Raw genomic sequence first — 22,225 nt, 5'->3', positions numbered from 1 at the left:
TTGAAGACGTCAAGTGATGGAGAAGCCACCATGTCCCTCGGTGAGTTGTTCCAGCGGTCAGCGACCCTCACTGTTAACAATCTGAACCTCATTTCTAGTCTGAATTTCTTTAGCTTGGATCTTGTTCTGCCTTTGTCTGCTAGATGAAAGAGCCATCTGCTATCAGAAGTCTCTTCCCCTTGTAGGTACTTACAAACCGAGATCATCACCTCTTAACCTTCTCCTGGATGAACTGAATAGATTGGGCCTCTTAGTCACTCACTACAAGGCAGGTTTTCCACATCTCAGATCATTCTTATAGCCCTTTTCTGAACCCTTTCCAATTTGTCAATATCCTGTTTAAAGTGTGGATGCCAGAACTGGATACAGTGTCCAGTAATGGGCTCACTACTGCAATATACAGAGGTATATTCCTGCTCTTGCTTGATATTCCTCTATAACAGAGAATTGTGTTTGCCTTCTTAGCTATGACATCCCACTGGGAGCTCTTGTTCAATTCGTCCAACTCGGGTTCATTGGCCCCATGTCCTTTTCAGTGTCACTACGTTCCAGGATACAGTCCGCTGTCTTGTAAGCGTGACCTACATTCTTTTCCCTGGACGTATGTGTGACGAAGTGGGGCTGTTCTTAATGTTTCCTCTGAATACTGTGTGGGTGCCTCTGTTTCCCCTGTGCATTTCTTAAGTCTCTAGGGGGTGAGATTGTTGCAGAGCAAAGGGCCAGTGTGCGTAAATGGCCGACACTCTGTCTCCTGGCAACTAATGGCCGGGGCCCTTCTCCCTTCAAGGAGATGCTAAAGGTGTGGGAGAACAAAGAGATCAGGTGACCTCCTGGCTCGGGAAAGGAACAAAGCCCAGAGAGGAAGGGCTGGAAGGGGAGTCACTTTGGAGCTGGCTGGGGACGAGGAGTGGGGCAGACGTGGGTGTCTGACTCACTGCCCCCCCCAGGATGGACCCAGCTGAGGGGTCCTGTTCTCTGTACCTACAAGCTCTGTTTTAGATCATCTAATAAACCTCTGTTTTACTGGCTGGGTAAGAGTCACATCTGACTGTGAAGTGAGGGTGCAGGACCCTGTGGCTTCTCCAGGACCCCCACCTGGGCGGACTCGCTGTGGGAAGTGCACAGAGGGGCAGAGGATGCTGAATGCTCCAAGGTCAGACCCGGGAAGGTGGAAGCCGTGTGAGCTTCTTGCCGTGAAGACAGTCTGCTCCAAGGGAGAGGAGACTTCGCCAAAGTCCTGACTGGCTTTGTAGGAAGCAGTTCCAGAGCATCACCCAGGAACTCCGTGACCTTACGTTTGACAGTGCTGAAACACGTTCTTCAGAGGAACCCATCTTCCCAAGACTGGTCTGTACAACTGACCTGTCCCCATCATTTATCACCCCACCAATGTTTTTGTCATCTGGAAATGTTACCAGAGATGGTTTTACATTTTCTTGCAGTTCACTGATGAAGATATTGAATAGCATCTGTCTGAGGACAGATCCTGGCAGGACTGCACTAATCCCCATCCCCCGACTGGGTGCTTGCTCCCCAGTTATAAGTACTTTTTGCGATCTGTCGGTTAACCAGATTTTATTCCATTTAATGTGGGCTACATTGCTGGTGTATACTGCAATTTTTTTATCCGAACGCCAGGTGGCTCTAAGGCTTTCAGTCGTCCAGGAGTCAGAGTGCGTCAGCATAGTCACCTTTATCAACCAAACTTGTAACCTTATCAAAAAATGATATCAGGTTTGTGTGTCAGGTTTTGTTCATAAAGCCATGTGGCTTGGCATTAATTATGCTGCTATTCTTTATTCCTTCAATGACTGCCTCCCATACCAGCCGCCTGATGACTTCTTAGCCTGACATCGGTCCCCGGTAATCTGGCCTATAGTTTCCTAGATCATTCCAAAAAGCAGCAAAGAATCCTGTGGCACCTTATAGACTAACAGACATTTTGCAGCATGAGCTTTCGTGAGTGAATACCCACTTCGTCATCCGACGAAGTGGGTATTCACCCACGAAAGCTCGTGCTGCAAAACGTCTGTTAGTCTATAAGGTGCCACAGGATTCTTTGCTGCTTTTACAGATCCAGACTAACATGGCTACCCCTCTGATACTAGATCATTCCATTTACCCTTAGTAAATACTGGCACTACGTTAGCATTATAAATTCAGTCCTTCCCCGGTGTTCAAGATGCATTAAAAATCCACATTAATAGTTCAGAGAGCTCCTCCACCACTTGGGTGCCAGTTCTCTGGTCCTGCTGATTTAAAACAGGTTAACTTTAGCAATGGCTGTTTAACATCCTCCCTAGTTACAGATGGGCTAGAAAGGATTTCATTATCACTGTAAGATGTGAACACATCATCCTGCTTCTTTCTGAATACAGAACAGAAATGTTCATTTTGCGGATGACACAAAGCTGGGAGGTACAGGTCTGTTGCATCTTCCGCGCATTTAACATGCGCGATTTCAGCTTTACGCATTCGGCAAAAACAACAAAAAAAGAGAAAAGTAGCAATTTTAATACTGTACCTGTAGTGCGGGCGATTCCGCCTGCCATTGAACTCAATGTAATATTGACTATATGCGGTTTTCGCTTTATGTGCTAACCGCGGAACGGAACCCCCGCGTAAAATGAGACAGACCCGTATTGCTAACACAGAGAAGGACCGAGATATCATACAGGAAGATCTGACCTTGTAAACTGGTGTAATAGTAATAGGATGAAATTTAATAGTGAAAAGTGCAAGGTCATGCATTTAGGGATTAATAACAAGAATGTTGGTTATAAATTGGGGACACATCAGTTGGAAGTAACAGAGGAGAAGGACCTCAGAGTATTGGTTGATCACAGGATGACTATGAGCTGCCAATGTGATATGGCCATTAAAAAAGCTAATGCGGTCTTGGGTTGCATCAGGCGAGGTATTTCCAGCAAAGATAAGGACACTGGTGAGACCTCATCTGGAATACTGTGTGCAGGTCTGGTCTCTGGTCTCCCATGTTTAAGAAGGATGAATTCAAACTGGAACAGGTACAGAGAAGGGTACTAGGATGATCCGAGGAATGGAAAACCTGTCTTATGAAAGGAGACTCAAAGAGCTTGGCTTGTTTAGCCTAACCAAAAGAAGGCTGAGGGGAGATATGATTGCTCTCTATAAATATATCAGAGGGATAAATATCAGGGAGGGAGAGGAATTATTTAAGCTCAGTACCAATGTGGACACAAGAACAAATGGATATAAACTGGACACTAGGAAGTTTAGACTTGAAATTAGATGAAGGTTTCTAACCATTAGAGGAGTGAAGTTCTGGAACAGCCTTCCAAAGGGAGCTGTGGGGGCAAAAGACACATCTGGCTTCAAGACTAAGCTTGATAAGTTTATGGAGGGGATGGTATGATGGGATAGCCTAATTTTGGCAATTACTTGATCTTTGACTATTAGTGGTAAATATGCCCAGTGGCCTGTGATGGGATGTTAGATGGGTGGGATCTGAGTTACTACAGAGAATTCTTTCCTGGGTGTCTGGCTGGTGAGTCTTGCCCACATGCTCAGGGTTTAACTGATCACTATATTTGGGGTCGGGAAGGAATTTTCCTCCAGGGCAGATTGGCAGAGGCCCTGGGGTTTTTTTTGCCTTCCTCTGCAGCATGGGGCACGGGTCACTTGCTGGAGGATTCTCTGCACCTTCTGGTCTTGAAACCACGATTTGAGGACTTCAATAACTCCAACATAGGTTAGGGGTTTGTTACAGGAGTGGGTGGGTGAGATTCTGTGGCCTGCGCTGTGCAGGAGGTCAGACTAGATGATCGTAATAGTCCCTTCTGACCTTAAAGTCTATGAGTCTATGAGTCATTGAACACTTCTGTCTTTTCTGCATCATGATTGATAATTTTACCATCCTTATCTAGTATGAGACCTATAGAATTGCTAGGATTTAATTTGTTCATGATATATTTAAATAATTCCTTCTCCTTGTCCTTAACTCTACTGGCCATAGACTTTTCATTTATAACATTTAGCTTCCCTTATCAATTGTCTGCATGTCCTAATTGCTGATTTGTACTTATTGCTACCAGTTCCTTCATTTTACTAGAGAGAGAGAGATGCTGTCACTTCCACTCTTAACAAGGATTTTTTTTTTGTTTTTTAACTGGAAAAAATCTTCTTTCATGATTGTGGAATTGTGTTTTTGGGGATGCATCTAATAAAGTATTCTTAACAGTTCCCAATTATCATTTAGATTTTCTTTTTATATATTTCCTCTCACTCAGTTTTTTGCTCGTGATTGTTTACAGCTTTGGAAAACTTTTAAATCACCATGTGTATCTGTTACCTCCCTGACCATACTCTGTCTGCACATAGCAAATGAAATTAGGTCATGGTCACTTGTACCATCAATTTTTAGTTCCATTCATCTTTCGCCGTCAGAATGAGAGCTAATAACTTTTCGTGCTAGAAAGTTATAGTCTATGATTTTTAGAAACTCTACGGATGTTTTACTTCGCTACAGATCCGACCTCCTCCTAATCCAACCCTCTAGAGACGTCTCGGCAGCAGATTGCATGAACTGGTGTCATTCTGCTGCTGTTAGTTCATTTTCAGAAACACACTTTATCACATTCTGGGCTGCAATCCAGACCAGTGAGGCGTTGTGGTGGCAGCTTTTGCCCTCTAACCCTTATGTGCTTAAAAACTTTGCTACTGAGACTCGGTCCCTGGCTAACAACTTGGCAAGGTGACCCCAACACATTCCCAGTCCGAAATTTTCTCCAAACCATGGGCCCTGTAGTGTGCAGCCCTCTCCTGGAACACCCAGAGAAATAATAAGGCTTGTTTGTTTCTTTAAAGAGACAAAAGCATCTCCCAGCGGGGTCAATACACCCTTCCCTTCAAACACAGCACTGAGCCGGTTTATTGTACAGATAAAACAAGCTGGGTGAAGTGATACCAAGTAAAAGGAGTAAAGTTTGACAGGGTCACAAAAGGCAAAGGTAAAAATACGCTTTGTAAGGCTAAGATCTAACTCCACGAGCTACCGTCTTTGCTCAGGGTAGTTTCCCTACCAGTCTTCCATTCCCAGCGACTTCAAGCCCCTTGGCTGAAGGACCCGCTCAGCTGGCAAGAGGCCCCTCGTGTCTGTCCAGAGATGGATGCCGACCTGGCTTCTCCTCTCTCCTTATATCTTCCCAACCTCACCATTTTGTCCCCAGGCTCCGGGTGACCTCACGCCGTTCTGCCGTTCCTGTGGCTTCCCATCCCCCGCTGATTCATATGTAAATAAGGCTGCCATTGTTCTTGGTCCTGCCTTGCTTGATTTCGCTGGAGACAGGTCGATAGCTGCCATCCCTCCCGTCTGGGAGGGAACCTGCTTCTCCCTGTGTCTGGTCACAGACTGTGTGCGAGGGGCGGGACTGGAAGAGTAGGAAGGGCTGCAGGTCAGAGCTGAGGCCAGGGCATTGGTAGAGCTTGGGCAGGTGGCAGGACTGACTAGCAGGCCAGGCCAGCGCCGAGGAGCATTGCCGGAGCGCTGTGTTCTCTGGAGGCCTGCACAGGGCCGGTTTGTGCTGCCCCAGGTGCTCGTCAACCCTAGCAGGGAATGGCAAAGCGGCAAACAGAAGAGTGCTGCTGGTCTGCGTGGCCCCGGGCTGGCTCCGGGCTGACCTGTGTGGCTCCGGGCTGGCTCCAGGCTGGCCTGCGTGGCTCCAGGCTGGCTCCAGGCTGGCCTGCGTGGCTCCGGGCTGGCTCCAGGCTGGCCTGCGTGGCCCCGGGCTGGCTCCAGGCTGGCCTGGGTGGCTCCAGGCTGGTCTGCGTGTCCCCGGGCTGGCTCCGGGTTGACCTGTGTGGCTCCGGGCTGGCTCCAGGCTGGCCTGGGTGGCTCCGGGCTGGCCTGGGTGGCTCCGGGCTGGCTCCAGGCTGGCCTGGGTGGCTCCGGGCTGGCTCCGGGCTGACCTGTGTGGCTCTGGGCTGACCTGCGTGGCTCTGGGCTGGCTCCAGGCTGGCCTGCGTGTCCCCGGGCTGGCTCCGGGCTGACCTGTGTGGCTCTGGGCTGGCTCCAGGCTGGCCTGCGTGGCCCCGGGCTGGCTCCGGGTTGACCTGCGTGGCTCTGGGCTGGCTCCGGGCTGGCCTGGGTCTCTCCAGGCTGGCCTGGGTGGCTCTGGGCTGGCTCCAGGCTAGCTCTGGGCTGGCCTGGCTGGCTCCGGGCTGGCTCCGGGCTGACCTGCGTGGCTCTGGGCTGGCTCCAGACTGGCTCCGGGTGGGCCTGCGTGGCTCCAGACTGGCTCTCCTGACTCACCTTTGCTTTTGTTTCAGAGCGTGACGAGTTTTTTCCTGACGCAGCCCGATGAGTTTGAGCAGCCCCAGGCCTCTCCCTCGGGAGGCGAGATCCCATCCTTCGTCCTCCAGTTCGAGGACACAGAATGGTTCAGGCAGATCTACCCCGTCCTCAGCTCAATGGTGAGAAGCTGCCTCCATCTGTGTCACTGGCCAAACACAGCAGTGTGGCCGAGTGAGCAGAGTACAGGACTGGGAGCTAGGCACTCCTGAGGGTTAACCCCCTCTGTGCCACAGGCTTGCTGTGTAACCGAGTGCCAGCCAGTGCCCCACTGGAGTGGGTAATGAGATGGGGGCTCTGAGGTTTAGCCAGTTAACAGTGAACCGGCACTGGAGGCTGTAGAGTAGCAGAGTGCCAGATATTATTGTGGTGTGTGGTTTACAGGGGCGGCTCTAGGAATTTGGCCGCCCCAAGCACGGCGGCATGCCGCAGGGGGCACGCTGCCGGTCGCCGGTCCTGCGGCTCCGGGGGACCTCCCACAGGCATGACTGTGGAAGGTCCGCCGGAGCCGCCTGCCACCCTGCCAGCAAAATGCTGCCCCAAGCGCGCGCTTGGCGCGCTGGGGTCTGGAGCCGGCCCTGGTGGTTTAGAAGCTGTCCATCAATGGACTGGCGTTAATCCCGGCGCCAGGATTTCTGACTTCTGCAGTCCTGGCAGCAGGGAAGAAGGGCCCATGGCAGCATGGCATGGGGAGGGTTCTCTGACACACGGTTGTGCGTGCACACACAGCACTGGCTTCTGCTATGGCTTCTCCCACCTCTCGCTAGAGGCTGAAAGGTCATTTCGCTTCTCCCGGGAGGCCGCAAAGGGTAACTCAGGAAACTTTAATTTCTGTAGATTGATGAATTTCTCTGCCTCGTTTCCTACCAAACCCCTGCAAAGCTGCACCTGCGCCTGCCTTGCCATGGCAGAAAGTCGGGGAGCTGGTTTGGATTTGGGGGTGTGACACCCCACCCCAGCCCCAGGGGGAGGAGGCTCTGAGCAGGCTCGTTTTCTCCCCACACATGGAAAGGAGGAGACGGGAAGGGGGAAAGGAGTGTCCCTGAATGTCCCTCTTTGCCCCGTGTCAGGATTCCCTGCAGGGACTGAGCATGAGCAGGTTTGTGCGCCAGCTCCTGGAGGCGCTGCTCACCGTGGATGACGGTGCAAAGGCAGACATAGTCCAAGCCATCCTAACACTGCATGAGCAGGTCGGGGTGGAGAACGGCCGTGAGGTCTGCAAGGCCCTGCTCCTCATCCTGAACCAGAGCGACCCGCCCAAACTGGAAGTAAGGATCTCTGCTCCGAAGGGTTAGCATGCCCCAGCGCTGTGCTAACTGCAGCCCTGCACAGCTGTGCTCTGCAGGGCAGTGGTAATCCTTCCCCACCCCCTCCCCAGGATGGTCTGAAACGCTCCCTCTGGGTTTAGTTTGGAGCCCTCAGAACTGATGGGGATCGGTCGCTAGCTCTGGAGAACCTGTAGTTTCCTGGCCACCCCCAATAATCTCCCGGGAGCTGGAAGCAGAACTAAAATGAGTGGCTGTGTAATGGGGTTTGTAACCTCATCCGCAGCACGGTCAGAGGGGAGGAGAGCATCTCTCCTGCCTACAGCCCAGCTGCCTGATCACAACCCATGCAGCTGCCAGAGCCACCAGTCATGGAGACAGGCACCCACCCCTGCCACCAACAGAGAAAACCAGACCTGCTACAAAGGGGAGAGACCAGAGACGGGGGAGAGGCCGAAAGGCCTGGGACAGCAAGGGGGTAATGCACCAGATTGCCTCCAGGAAATCAACCAGGAGACCCAAGGAAGCTGCAAGCCCTAGAATTGAGGGGCTGAGAGGCTCAGTCTGAGGTGAAGGTCAGTGAATTGACTGGACTGGGAACGAAGTGATGAAGGGTCAGTTAGGAGAAGCCGAGACCCGCAGAAAGGCCACAACAAGAGGCGGTGACAGGCTAGTTAGTGTCCTTCCCTCCCAGCCCTGAGGAGGGAACGAGGCAGGGTGCTGACGTCGAACCAGGAACTGCTCCCGTTGCCCAGGGGTAGGGCTGAGCAGAGGCTGTGCATGGCAGCGTCTGTGCCCCTGTGCTGGGCACACGCCCTGGTACGTGTGGTGCAAGGTGTGTGCACGGAGCTCTGCACTGGGGTGTTTGTGCTTGGTGCACGCTCGGGGATAATATCACCTGTCTCGCCAAAGGATCTCAAAGCACTTCACAAACTTCAGGCACGCCCCCCCCCCCCGCCCCCCAGCGTGCAGCCCCCGGACGTAGCAGACGCCATGGTCAGGATCAGATCCAGCCTTCACCGAAGTCAATGACAGACTGTGGGGTGGGAACTGGGTAAGGCCCTCAGTGCACGGCAGTGGTGTGCAGGGAGTAGGAGAGGAAGTGAAGAATGTGTCCAAATGAGCGTAGACCCCTCCTCATACAGACTGGTGCTTGATGTGCATGTACCAGGCGCAAGTGGGCTCTTGTTCAGCCTGCTGAGGGGATGCCGTGCCCTGTGGGGACAGCCTGTGCCTGTTAGGGATGGAGTGTAGGCGTGTGCTTGTTAGTATTCGCAGTGCAGGGATGTGTCTATGTACCTATTGCCCTCAGCTGTCATGGACAGGGCATAACAGTCCGGGTGCCTGCTGCTTCCTGGCTCTCTGCTAGAGAGGGAGGGTCTCAGCAGTGACTCACTATCTTCAAAGGGAAGAAGGAGAGCTGCCCCCCACATGCCCTTGCCCTATGGGGCCTGCTGAACTCCTGTGCTCAGTAGCACGTCTGGCTGACACCGCTCCATTGGCCAGCATGCTGCCAGGGGAAGAGGTTTTTAGTGTTCTTCAGTTGCTAGTCCCAGCCTGAGCCTCCAGGTCCCATGGGGGAAGCGTCTTCCTTGCTGGGACTGGGGCAGGCCAATGCTCTGTCTTCTCTCTTCTCAGGAAAAGACTCAGAAAAAGTTTGTCCTGACCTCCCTGAATGCCCTCATGGCCTTCTGCAGAGACAGCAAGGAGCTGCTGCTGGAGCTTATGGCATACTTCCTGCACAGTCCCGTCTCCAGCAGGTGCGGGGCTGGCTGCAGGCAGGGACGACCAGCATGCAGTGTGAAGGGAGGGCTGGGGGTATGGAGCCTGTGACGATGCGGTTCTGGCGGGCCCCAACTGAGAGTGCCAATTCAGGACCAATTGCTCAAACAGGGCAGTCACAGCCCTAGGCTGGGGGTTTCCCACCTCTAAGGCAAACCAAACCAGCCAGACAAAAAGGACTTAGGTCTCACCCCACTGGCTAACCACAAGTCACACAAGCAATTCCCTTAGACACTCCAGTCTCCCAGTATCCCCACCAGTGCCACTCGTCCTGGGGATGAATGGTTATGAAAACCAACACCCCAGTAAAAGAAAACGGTTCTCTCGATCCCAAAGAATCAAGCCCCAGACCCAGGTCAATATACACATCAGATCTTACCCACAAATCACACTGTTGCCAATCCTTTAGAATCTAAAATCTAAAAGTTTATTCATAAAGGGAAAAAGGTAGAGATGAGAGGTAGAATTGGTTAAATGGAATCAATTACATACAGTAATGGCAAAGTTCTTAGTTCAGGCTTGTAGCAGTGATGGAGTAAACTGCAGGTTCAAATCAAGTCTCTGGAACATCCCCAGCTGGGATGGGTCTTTCAGTCCTTTGTTCAGAGCTTCAGCTTGTAGCAAAGTCCCTCCAGAGGTCAGAAGCAGGATTGAAGACAAGATGGAGATGATGCATTAGCCTTATATAGGCTTTTCCAGGTGTAAGAACCCCTTTGTTCTTACTGTGGAAAATTACAGCAAAATGGAGTCTGGAGTCACATGGGCCAGTCCCTGCACTTTGCTGAGTTACAAGGCGTGTCTGCCTTCTCTCCATGGGTCAATTGTGTAGCTGATGGTCCTTAATGGGCCATCAAGCAGGCTAGGCAGGGCTAACACCAACTTGTCTGCGGTGTCACCCAGAAGCAGAGCACAATACAAAACACAGACAGTACAGAGCCAATACTTATAACTTCAACTACAAAATGATACAGACATACAGACAGCATAATCATAACCAGCAACCCAGAACCTGCTCTTAGACACCTTATATGACCCCCTTTACATAAGATTTGGTGCCACTACAGGACTTTGGTTGCAACCATGTTCTATATGGTCCCAGATTATATCAATAACGTCACAGAGCCATGCACTCCATCCGTGACCGCAGACTCCTGCCCTCCAGGACAAGGGTGAGCTCTGGGCTCCGTTCCTGGGGGCACCGGTTGCTCTAGATGAGGAAAGTCTGGGTAAAGGGCCTCGCACCAGGATTGTACTGCAATCCCAGGGCTGGAATCAACGTGCTGCACTCATAGGCTGTCCCAGGAGGGTAGCAGCCAAACCCCTCCCGTGCCTGTTCCCCCGAGCTCTGTCGGAGATCCCACGGGGTGCAGCACTCGGTCCTCCAGTGAGTGGGCAGGGAGCTGAGGAGTAGCCAGTGCTGCTCAACATGGTAGCCCCTGTCGTGAACAGATTCCAGCTGTGGCTAACTCTGCACCCCTCCAAGACAGAATGAGGGCAGGCCCAGGTCACCTCTCTCTCCTCTGCTTCCTCTCTGCCTCTGTGCACAGTCTCCCCATCCTCGGCGAGAGGGTCCTGTGCAGCCCCGGCTGTCTGCGCCCCTGCATCGAATCCGGCGTCTCCCTCTCGCTGTCATTTATCTGACGGGGAGGGTCGTGGGCATGCAGGTGCTACTGGACTCACTCGCTCGTAGGCGATGCCCATTGGACCCTGTCGAAAGGAGACGAGCCCGAGCCTTGGAACTCAGCCTGGGGGGCCTTCACTTCTGTGTTCGCCCCTGTCCTTAGGGGCAGCCAGCCAGCTCCAGAGCAAAGGACAGCCTGCAAAAGCCTGGGCACGTTGCAACGCTCCGGGATGCTTGGGGCTGAGGGCTCAGGCTCTGGCTGGCGTGTAGTGGGAGAGGGACTTGGAGACCCCCTGACAAGCCGTGACAGATTTAAGCCCCCATCCCCTTGGTCTGAGGATCTGAGTTCTGGCTGGCCTGGGGTCCAGAGCGCTTTGGTTCACATTTCCATCTGTCAGGAGGAGCCCACCACTGGGGACTGGGGCAGGCGGTGCAGGAAGGAAGTGGGGGTGCAGGCAGGGCGTGAGGCTGGCCCCCGCTGCCCTACACTGCCCCGTGTGTTTGAATTTAGCACGCTGCCACGTTACACGCCAAGGTGTGAGCTGAGACATCCCATAATGCATAGCATGGCTCGGGGCTAAACTCAACCCCCCGGGGCAGAGCGTGGGCCACAGAGCAGGCAGTCGCTGAGGGAGCTGGGCCCACCAGCCATCACGGCTCGAGGCAACGGCAGAACCACTTCCAACCCCCTCAGCTAAAGGGAGGAAAGGCTCCCCCGCCCATGCTGGGCCTGTCAGGTGGTGGGTACATGCAGCACAAGCCATTTGCAGCCTCGGCTGTCCCTGGGGGTGTCAGTCTGATGCTGCCAGAGGCTCGCACCTCAAGCCAGCTCGCCTGGCCACCCCGGGACATACCGGGGAGCTCACTGAGCTGTGTCTGATTAAAGCTAGTTAGCATTGGCTTCCAAGGAGAGGGACAACCGTCCTCCAGACGCTGATTTCTCCCTTGCTCTCAGGGGGTCCATTAAGGCTCTTTTCATAGAGCTGGGCCTGGAGGATCCGCACAACTATTTCTATCAGGAGATGGACTCTTGGGACCTTGCCAGGGAGACGCCTGTCACCAAGGCAGCGCTGAGGAGAATCTGCGCACAGTGGCTGGAAGGAGTGATGCAGGATTTCCAGGTGCTGCTCCTCTGTCACTTGCACTCCCCCCTTCCACCCCTCCCGCCTAGGGCTGGGCCTGGGCTGCCTGGAATGTGGGGTTAGCTCTTCAGCATGGGGGGGTCTGTTCCTGCCAGTGGGAAGCCGGTAACCAGGGCACGGCCCCCCAGGGGCTCTGAGCCCTAGTGCCGATGGCTCAGAGCAGCGGCTGGGCAGGGACCCCAGTGGGTTCGCCGTCTCTTCCCTCTAGCCATTATGCATGTGTAAAAACCAGCACTCGGGGCAGGGGACGGAGCTCCTGGGGAGTGGGGGAGCGAGGGAGCAGGCTAAGGGCTCGTCTACCCTTGAAGTGCTGCAGTGGCGCAGCTGTAGCACTTCAGCGAAGATGCTGCCGATGGGAGGGGCCCTTATTGTCGGAGTTAATCCACCTCCCCGGGGGGGTGGTAGCTAGGCCAGGGGGCGGATTCCTCGGTCAGCCTCGCGCTGTCTCCACGGGGTTAGGTCGGCACAGTGATGTCTCTCTGGGCGGTGGGTTTTTCACACCCTGACTGACGCAGCTAGGCCAGTGTAGACCAAGGCCTAGGGAGAGGGGGGCTAGTTCAGAGAAAGGGGAATCTGCAGAGCTCAGAGGCCTGGCTCACCCTCCCAAAGCAGCTGTGCCCACAGGCTGCCCTCCGTAGTCCCTCCTCAGACACGGGTCCTTGCCTGGGGGCTGAAAATCTTACTATATAAACGCGCCCAGCTGAGTCCTGCTGCCACGAGAGACTCCCCATCCCCTCTCTGCTTGGATGCTCTGTCCAGATCGGGAGCTCCTGCAGCAGGGCCCTTCTCTTCGGCCCTCGGCCTGCAGCCCCAGCACGCTGCTGGTGTGATACGAATGATCATCACAGTAATAACCTGCCAGGCAGCGAAGCAGAAAGGGGCTGGAAAATTTCTGCTTCGGGGTCTCACAGCTGCTTCCTTCCTGATACTGGCCTGGCCGCCTCCTGCCTGCTCCCGTGTTTTCTCCACCACTGCCTGCCCGCAGGTTGTGGGATCAAAGCAACCAGTCCCAGGTTACATGACGAGATTCTGTGAGTTTGGGGGTTGGTGGGAATGAGGAGGTGCAGTTTTGACTGGTTCCGTCTGTTTGCGCCAGGATCACAAGAGCAGCACGTTGGAGCCGTTCCAGGCACGGGCGGGGAAAAGGCACTTCCCTGGCAGCAGCCCAAAGGTGAGGCCAGTGCCGCGGAGGTGTGCTCAAGGCAAACTCCCGTTGCATGGCCCAGTGTCTCCCAGATGATACGTCTCAATGCCAGGACAAGCCCCACCACCGGCCCTCTGCCCCAGCTGCTTCCTCCCGTCCCCAAGTATCTGCAGCCTGAGCCCTTGTAATGTTGTCGTTACTGCTGCCGAGCGGTGCCATGCAGGCTGCTCCCGCAGAAGGGACGAGGCGTGACCCCACCCCTCCAGTTGCTGGCAGGATGGGCAGACCCACAAAGCAATGCCCACAGCTAGTGCCCGGTAGTCAGACAGGAAGTGTCCTAGGGCTCAGATACCATGGTGATGGTGCAGTATATTCATGTTGCGGGGCTTCTGCAGGATGGATTTTCCTGTCACTTTCAATGGATCTTTCTCCTGTGTAACGGAAACAGCCCTTTATATTGGATGTAACCACTTCAGTGCCAAATGCACCTGGCAGAGGCTCGGGTGCCTGCCCATCTCCCACATACAGCGTGTCATTTTGAAGCACTGTCATGCCTGCGGCAGTACCTACGCTAGACAGGCAGCCCTTGCTGATGTTAATTGGCATCTGTCACTCCTTTTGCAGGCTAAGAAAGCTGCAGGGAGAAGCAAGGTTTTTCCATCTGCTGGCAGCCCAGAGCCGCCAGTGGGGCCAATAAATGCAATAAACCATTTCTGTAAAGTGCAAATGAAGAGGGATTTGGAGGATCTGAAACAGCCAAAATCTGCTGGAGCCCAGGAAACCAAGAACACAGTGATGGCCTTGCCTTCCATTGGGAGGTAAGTTATGCAACAGGAGGAGCCATGTGAACTTGGGAGGCCAGTGCGTGGTCACAGTGGCCTGGCTCAGAGGGCCTTGTGTGGTCATTGCAAAGGACTACAGCAGGGGTAGGCAACCTATGGCACGCATGCCAAAGGCGGCACGCGAGCTGATTTTCAGTGGCACTCACACTGCCCGGGTCCTGGCCACCGGTCCAGGGGCTCTGAATTTTAATTTAATTTTAAATGAAGCTTCTTAAACATTTTAAAAGCCTTATTTACTTTACATACAACAATTGTTTAGTTATAGATTATAGACTTATAGAAAGAGACCTTCTAAAAACGTTAAAATGTATGACTGGCTCGCGGAACCTTAAATGGGGGTGAATAACTGAAGACTCGGCACAGCACTTCTGAAAGGTTGCTGACCCCTGGCCTACAGCAATTTGTTCTCATAAACCCTGTAGGCAAAGGAAGTCACACAGTGCCAAGGGTAACAGCATGCTCTTTAGGGTGCTGGGAGGAGGTGGAGTCTGATTGTTTTCTACTGCTGCTGTTCTTCCTTTTATTATACCCAGAACAATGCTGGGTGCTTACCAGAGCCTGCGCCAAGAGCCTGCAGTCTGCCCTTGAGAAAATACGCCATGAGTTGAGCAACACCCCGTTCAGACTTAGGGTTAAACTTAAAAGAAGTCTAAACTGGTTAAGATATGAAACGCCATAATTAAGGCACCCAAACAACCTTCACTGTACCCTGCAGGGATGCAATGCGATAACGATCCAATTCTTAGTGTCAAATAGTGTTTGAAGCCGTAGGGTACAGCTACGCTGCAGTCAAACACCTGCAGCTGGCCTGTGACAGCTGGCTCGGGCTCCTGTGGCTCAGCATAGACGTTTGGGCTCAGGCTGGAGGCTGGGCTCTAGGACCCTGCTCCCTTGTGGGAGCCCAGAGCCCAGCCCGAGCCCAAGGCTGCTGATGCTGGCCAGCCGCGGGTGTTTTACTGTAGTGTAGACGTACACTTAGGTTAGATTGAACTGATTTTTAAAGCGATATTAGATTGTTTTGTTTTACTTTTGTTCATGTTGTGCTGTTCTCCCATCCCATCAGCTCTCTAAGCAGGCACATGACAAGGGGAATTTAACCAGCTCATCTCTGGGGCTGGCTCTTTTTGGTACTCTACTTGGTTCTGGTCTGTTGAGCCTAATGCTATCATCTTCCTCACTGTTTCTTAGTGACTCAGCTGGAGGGATAGCTCAGTGGTTTGAGCATTGGCCTGCTAAACCCAGGGTTGTGAGTTCAATCCTTGAGGGGGCCACTTAGGGATCTGGGGCAAACATTGGTCCTGCTAGTGAAGGCAGGGGGCTGGACTTGATGACCTTTCAAGGTCCCTTCCAGTTCTAGTAGATTAACATATCTCCAATTATTACCTATAATACATTATTACTTCTTGAATTAGCTCCTGTGTGTATCTTAAATCCAAGTGAAGAATATCTCCTCTAGCGTGTTCTAGCTTTTCCACGGAGCAGTCACTCACAGTAGCAAGAAATTGTTTCTCTAAACTTTGTCCTGTTGTGCCACGGGACCAAAGTTCTCCGTGTCTCTGATCACAAAAACAAGTGAGCATGCAGTGAAATGAAAAGGTGAGACATTCAAAACCAAGGAGAGGAAATACTAATTCACACCCCACGTGTGAACAGCCTGTGGGTCTCCCTGCTACAAGAAGTCATTGAGGCCAGGATTCAAAAAGGGATTGGCTGTCATTTATGTTTATATCTATATAACATTTCTATGGCTATCAAAATATCCAGAGTTGTTTTGATTAACGATAACAAATTCAGGAGTGGGCATTAGACCTCCTGCTTCAGGGCTTAAGTCAATCGCTAGCTATCAGAGACCAGGACAAGCCCGAATGCAGGGGGCAGATGATCCCACAGCCGCTTCTGTGGAGTTCTTACACCTTCCTCTGAAGCATCCAGTGCTGGCCACTGTCAGAGGGAAGATACTGAACTATCAGGTGGGCCTTGGGTCTGATCCAGGCTGCCAATTCCTGTTCCCAGGCAGGCCTGCATCTGATCCTTTATTCTGGGCCACACCATCCTTCATTGCATCCCCCTTCACTTGCCACTAAGGATCATGCCTTATGAGCATGAAATGGAGCCGGTCGCATCCACCCTGAGCTTTAATACAAAAGGTGTGATTGATGACACCTACTGATCCCAGCATGCAATGCTGCATCTGTATCCAAGAGGCAAGGTTGGAGCATTATGTGCTGGGGCCTGTGGTCACTACAGTGCACACGTCAGTAATAGGATAACAGGGGCTCACATACACCGTAGGATGCTATGGGTTGCACTTTGGCCACCCCCGAATCGCATGCCGTTTGATAAAACCGCAGTGAGAAATCACGCCTAGCAGCTTTACGGGGCGGGATGTCATACTACCAGCCAGGAGCAGGCCGGCACTCGTGGGTTTCCCTTCACACCCGCTTCCATGTGTAAGAAAAAGAGTCTCCAGCACTGCAGAGTGCAGAGAATAACGACTGTTTCTGTGCCAGGAGCCAGGCCATCTTGCGGCTCGGCGAGACCAACACTATGGCGCGAAGGAGACCACCCCAACGTAAGTAGTGGCTCTTACCACCTTCTCCCTGATTTTCTCTGCCTCTCCCCTCCTTGTAGCCTCTCTCTCTCCCATGTTAACAGTGACCTGAAAAACTTCTCACCAGTCAGGTGCAGGGTTCTGTATTTAGTGTTGTAGCCTTAATCGAGATCGGGTCCCTGTGGTACTGGGGTAGTACACCTAGGGGGACACAATCCTTTCCCCAACAAGCTCACAATGCAGGTTAAGAGCAGACATGACAATGGGTGCCACAAACCAGCAACCCATGGGTTGGACTAGATGACCTCCTGAGGTCCCTTCCAACCCTGAGATTCTATGATTCTATGGGAGGGGAGATAAAAGGGTTACACTGATAGTAATAATTCAACAAGTGTTACTTATGAAGACTCACTGGGTCACACCTGGATAAGTTAGGGTTTTTTAAAGGACATGTAAACAAACCAGGTGTTGAAAGTTCCCCGCTGTCCAAGTGACTCACAGCTGGAGCGGGAGTCACACATCTGCTGCTGACTTAGAACAACACTTCCTCAGCTCTCATCCCCTAACGCCCCTACTCCACTTGCGCTACATTGATGACATCTTCATCACCTGGGCCCACGGGAAGGAGGCCCTTGAGGAATTCCACCAGGATTTCAACAATTTCCACTCCACCATCAGCCTCAGGCTGGACCAGTCCACACAAGAGACCCACTTCCTGGACACTACAGTGCTAATAAGCAATGGTCACATAAACACCACCCTATACCGGAAACCTACTGACCGCTATACTTACCTACATGCCTCCAGCTTCCATCCAGGACACACCACACGATTCATTGTCTACAGCCAAGCTCTAAGATACAACCGCATTTGCTCCAACCCCAGGCAGAGACAAACACGTACAGGATCTCTATCAAGTGTTCTTAAAACTACAATACCCACCTGGGGAAGTGAAGAAACAGATTGACAGAGCCAGAAGAGTACCCAGAAGCCACCTACTACAGGACAGGCCCAACAAAGAAAATAACAGAACGCCACTAGCCATCACCTACAGCCCCCAACTAAAACCTTTCCAGCACATCATCAAGGATCTACAACCTATCCTGAAGGATGATCCCTCACTCTCACAGACCTTGGGAGATGGGCCAGTCCTTGCTTACAGACAGCCCCCCAACCTGAAGCAAATACTCACCAGCAACTACATACCACACAACAAAAACACTAACCCAGGAACCTATCCCTGCAACAAACCCCGTTGCCAGCTCTGTCCACATATCTATTCAAGGGACACCATCATAGGACCTATTCACATCAGCCACACTATCAGAGGCTCGTTCTCCTGCACATCTACCAATGTGATATATGCCATCATATGCCAGCAATGCCCCTCTGCCATGTACATTGGCCAAACCGGACAGTCTCTACGCAAAAGAATAAATGGACACAAATCAGACGTCAAGAATTATAACATTCAAAAACCAGTAGGAGAGCGCTTCAGCCTCCCTGGACACTCAATAACAGACTTAAAAGTGGCAGTTCTTCAACAACAAAAAAACCTTCCAAACCAGACTCCAACAAGAAACTGCAGAACTGGAATTAATTTGCAAACTGGAAACCATCAAATTAGGCTTGAATAAACACTGGGAGTGGATGGTGTCATGGAGTGAGGGGGAGACCAGGCCCTGCACCCCCGGCTTCCTGTGATTCACCATGACTCTCAGCCAGCCAGTAAAGCAGAAGGTTTATTTAAACAACAGGAACACAGTCCAAGACAGGGCTTGCCGGTACAGACAACAGGACCCCCCCCTCATTTAGGTCCATCCTGGGGGTGGGGAGGGAAGGGAGGCCAGAGCCCTGTAGGGAGGCCAGAGCCCCATCTGGGCTCCTTTCCATTTTCCAAGCCAGCTCTAAACTGAAACTCCCTCCAGCCGTCTCAGCCTCCCCCCGGCTCCTCCCTCAGCCTTTGTCCAGTGTCCCGGGCAGAGGTGTCACCTGGCCTCCAACCCCCTCCTGGGTTCTCATGCTCCAGGCTCAGGTATCCTCCCTCAATGAAAGTCTCCCATCCCCAATGCAGACAGTCCCAGCAAAACTCCCCTGCAACCTTCCCAGGTCAATGCTCCCCACTCAGTATTCAAAGAACACATTAAGAACATTCCCACATTGTCACAGATGGGTCACTATAAAAACTAAAAACTAATTTTCCCCAACTGTTACTCACACCTTCTCGTCAACTGTCTGAAATGGGCCACCCTGATTACCACTACAAAAGTGATTTTCCTCCTGTTGATAGCTCACGTCCACTTTTAATTGAATTGTCTCATTAGAACTGGCCCCCCACTTGGTAAGGTAACTCCCATCTTTTCATGTACTGTGTATATATATTCTGCCTACTGTATTTTCCACTGCATGCATCTGATGAAGTGGGTTTTAGCCCATGAAAGTTTATGCCCAAATAAATATGTTAGTCTCTAAGGACTAATAAGGACTCCTCATTGTTTTTACATCTGCTGCTGGTGTCACACACTCTCTCATGCCAGCTGGAATGTCACTCACTAGCAGGGCTGCAGGCAGTGATCAAAGTTTCCCATTCAGCTCCTCTTCCTGCCCACAGGAGGCTGCTTCTTCCTGTTCCCTCAGTACAGGCCAGCCCCGGGAGGGTAGGAAGTGGTGAGGAACAGGTAACCAGCACAGCTCTTCAGTGGTCCTTGTTCCAGCCCCTCTGTCACGCAGTGAATTTCCCTCTCCCTGAGCGTGTTAGTGCATCAGTGTGTTGTAACTCATGCTTAGGAACAGTGTGACTTACCCTTCTGAACTGTTTTATGCTGAGTTTATTCAGGGGTGGGGGTGGGGGGAGAAGAACCAATTAAATGGTTGCTCCTGTTGGTTGTGTCTTTGGATGGGTGGGTTCGTAACTATGTAGAACCTTAATACAAAGACCCTCCTTTGTCCTATGACTGCAGAGGTGTTATCTGTCCACTTTATCTCGAATGGTCTCTTGTAACGTGTTAACTTCTTATGCTCATCAATCTGTTCCACCTTGTATTTAGCTATGACACTCTGAATATCTTTCCCAGACTTGAAGAAGAGCTCTTTATAACCTTAAAAGCTTGTCTCTTTCATCAACAGAAGTTGGTCTAATAAAAGATATGACCTCAACCACCTTGTCTTTCTAATATCCTGGGACCGACATGGCTGCAACAACACTGCAAACATTTGAAAAAGTAATTTCCAAAGTCCCTCACTAATTTGGTTTATAGGAATGGAGAACAAAGCATCAACAGCAAGCAGACAGTACTTCAACGAATCCTGAAACAACATACATGAGCGAATGCATCAGCTCAGTGTTAGTGTCCTATTAGGTTGGACAGTGACCTATTAGATATGAGCATGCATGCAATGCTTATCCTCTTATTTCTGGAACCGCTCACCAGTGTAATTACATTTCACATCCTTGTGGAGGGAAATACCAAAGAAACCAACCATGAAGTAGCATTTAACTTCAGAAAGGGGATTTGCACAAAAATGAGGATGCTAGTTAAATGGAAATTAAAAGGTACAGTCAGAAGTGAAATGCCTGCAAGCTGCATGGAAACTATTTAAGAACACCAGAATAGAAGTTCAAACTAAACGTATACTCCAAATATAGAAAACAGTAAGGACCAAAAAGATGCCACTATGGCTAAGCAAAAGACTGAAATAGGTGGTTAGAGACAAAAAGACATCCTTTAAAAATGGAAAGTCATATCCTACTGAGGAAGAGAGAAAGGAGCATAAACTCTGGCAAGTCACGTGTAAAGTAAACGTAGGCAGCCAAAAAAGAATTTGAAGAGCAACTAGCAACTCAAAATATAACTGCAATTTTTTTTAGTACATCAGAAGCAGGAAGCCTGCCAAACAGTGGGGCCACTGGATGATCAAGGTGCTAAAGGCGCATTCAAGGAAGACAAGGCCATTGTAGAGAAGCTAAATGAATGCTTTGCATCAGAGGGGAGCCGTGTTAGTCTGGATCTGTAAAGGCAGCAAAGAGTCCTGTGGCACTTTATAGACTAACAGATGTATTGGAGCATGAGCTTTCGTGGGTGAATACCCACTTCTTCGGATGCTTGTGTCGTGGGTATTCACCCACGAAAGCTCATGCTCCAATACGTCTGTTAGTCTGTAAGGTGCCACGGGACTCTTTGCTGAATGCTTTGCGTCAGTCTTCACTGCAGAGGATGTGAGGGAGGTTCCAACATCCAAGCCATTCTTTTAGATGACAGTTCTGAATAACTGATCCGGATTGAGGTGTCAGTAGAGGAGGTTTTGGAGCAAATTGATAAATTAAACTGTAATAAATCACCAGGACCAGATGGGATTCACCCAACAGTTCATAAGGAACTCAGATATGAAACTGCAGAACTACTGACTCTGGTATGTAGCCTCTTGCTTACATCAGTCTCTGTGCCCGATGACTGGAAGATAACTAATGTAACATCAACTTTTTTTAAAAAGGCTCCAGAGGTGATCCTGCAATTACAGGCTGGTAAGCTTAACTTCAGTACCAAGCAAATTAGTTGAAACTATAGTAAAGAACAGAATTATCAGACACATAGATGAACATGAATATTGGAGAAGAATCAACATGGCTTCTGTAAAGGGAAATCATGCCTCACCAATCTATTAGAATTCTCTGTGCGAATCAACAAGCATGTGAACAAGGGTGATCCTGTTGATACAGTGCACTTGGACTTTCAGAAAGCCTTTGACAAGGTCAAAGATTCTTACGCAGAGTAAGCTGTCATGGGACAAGAGGGAAGATACTCTCATGGATCAGTAACTGATTAAAATATAGGAAACAAAGGGTAGAAATAAACGGTCAGTTTTCACAGTGGAGAGATATAAATAGTGGTGTTCCTCAAGGATCTGTACTGGGACCAGTGCTATTCAACATATTCATAAATTATCTGGAAAAGGGGGTGAACAGTGAGGTGGCAAAATTTGCAGATGATACAAAATTACTCAAGATAGTGTCAGGGACTGTGGGTCATGAGCCAATGGGGCTAGTCACTTCCACCTGCCACCCAAGTGACTTGATAACTGCTGCTAGAATAGAATCACAGAATCACAGAATATCAGGGTTGGAAGGGACCTCAGAAGGTCTCTAGTCCAACCCCCTGCTCAAAGCAGGACCAACCCCAACTAAATCAGTTGAACTCTGACAGAAGACTCCAGTCCAGGGATCTGATTGATTGGACATTGGAAGTCTTAACTGGTCCCCAGCTTCTCTTTAACTCAAGCACAGGAACAGGAAGTCCATGCAACTGGGTTCTCCCTGCTTAGGGCTGCTTCCCCTGTGATACCTGTTCCTACTGCCTGCTACTGATCTCCTGGTAACCTGACCCCGTCTGCCTCCATACATCTGACCCTCAGTTTTGCTCTCTCATTTGCCTCGGACTCTGACCTCCTGGGGTCTGACTCATCTTGCCTCCTGACTCCTGCTCTGACCTCTTGGTCACACCACCAATGCCCCAGCTTGCATGGACCACTGAGGCTACAGGAATGGGTCTGGTC

General features: G+C 51.2%; 1 protein-coding gene across 11 annotated transcripts in view; it reads left to right on the top strand.

Moving 5' to 3' along the window:
- WDR97 (WD repeat domain 97) overlaps positions 1 to 22,225 on the top strand; it is a 61,800-nt gene that overhangs the window by 37,401 nt on the left and 2,174 nt on the right. For 10 of the 11 annotated variants that reach the window (XM_039525444.1, XM_039525447.1, XM_039525451.1 and 7 more), the window contains 7 exons: positions 6,307 to 6,450; positions 7,399 to 7,596; positions 9,232 to 9,353; positions 11,952 to 12,117; positions 13,235 to 13,309; positions 13,907 to 14,100; positions 16,635 to 16,696. In XM_039525444.1, the coding sequence (XP_039381378.1) occupies positions 6,307 to 6,450; positions 7,399 to 7,596; positions 9,232 to 9,353; positions 11,952 to 12,117; positions 13,235 to 13,309; positions 13,907 to 14,100; positions 16,635 to 16,696 (961 nt within the window). Of the gene's footprint in view, positions 1 to 6,306; positions 6,451 to 7,398; positions 7,597 to 7,879; positions 8,257 to 9,231; positions 9,354 to 11,951; positions 12,118 to 13,234; positions 13,310 to 13,906; positions 14,101 to 16,634; positions 16,697 to 22,225 lie in introns of those variants that run through there. The other variant, XM_039525453.1, reaches the window with a different exon arrangement.

The sequence above is a fragment of the Mauremys reevesii genome, linkage group 2, assembly GCF_016161935.1.
Source record: "Mauremys reevesii isolate NIE-2019 linkage group 2, ASM1616193v1, whole genome shotgun sequence".
NCBI lineage: Eukaryota > Metazoa > Chordata > Testudines > Geoemydidae > Mauremys > Mauremys reevesii.
This window is presented reverse-complemented; position numbering and strand designations above follow the sequence as displayed.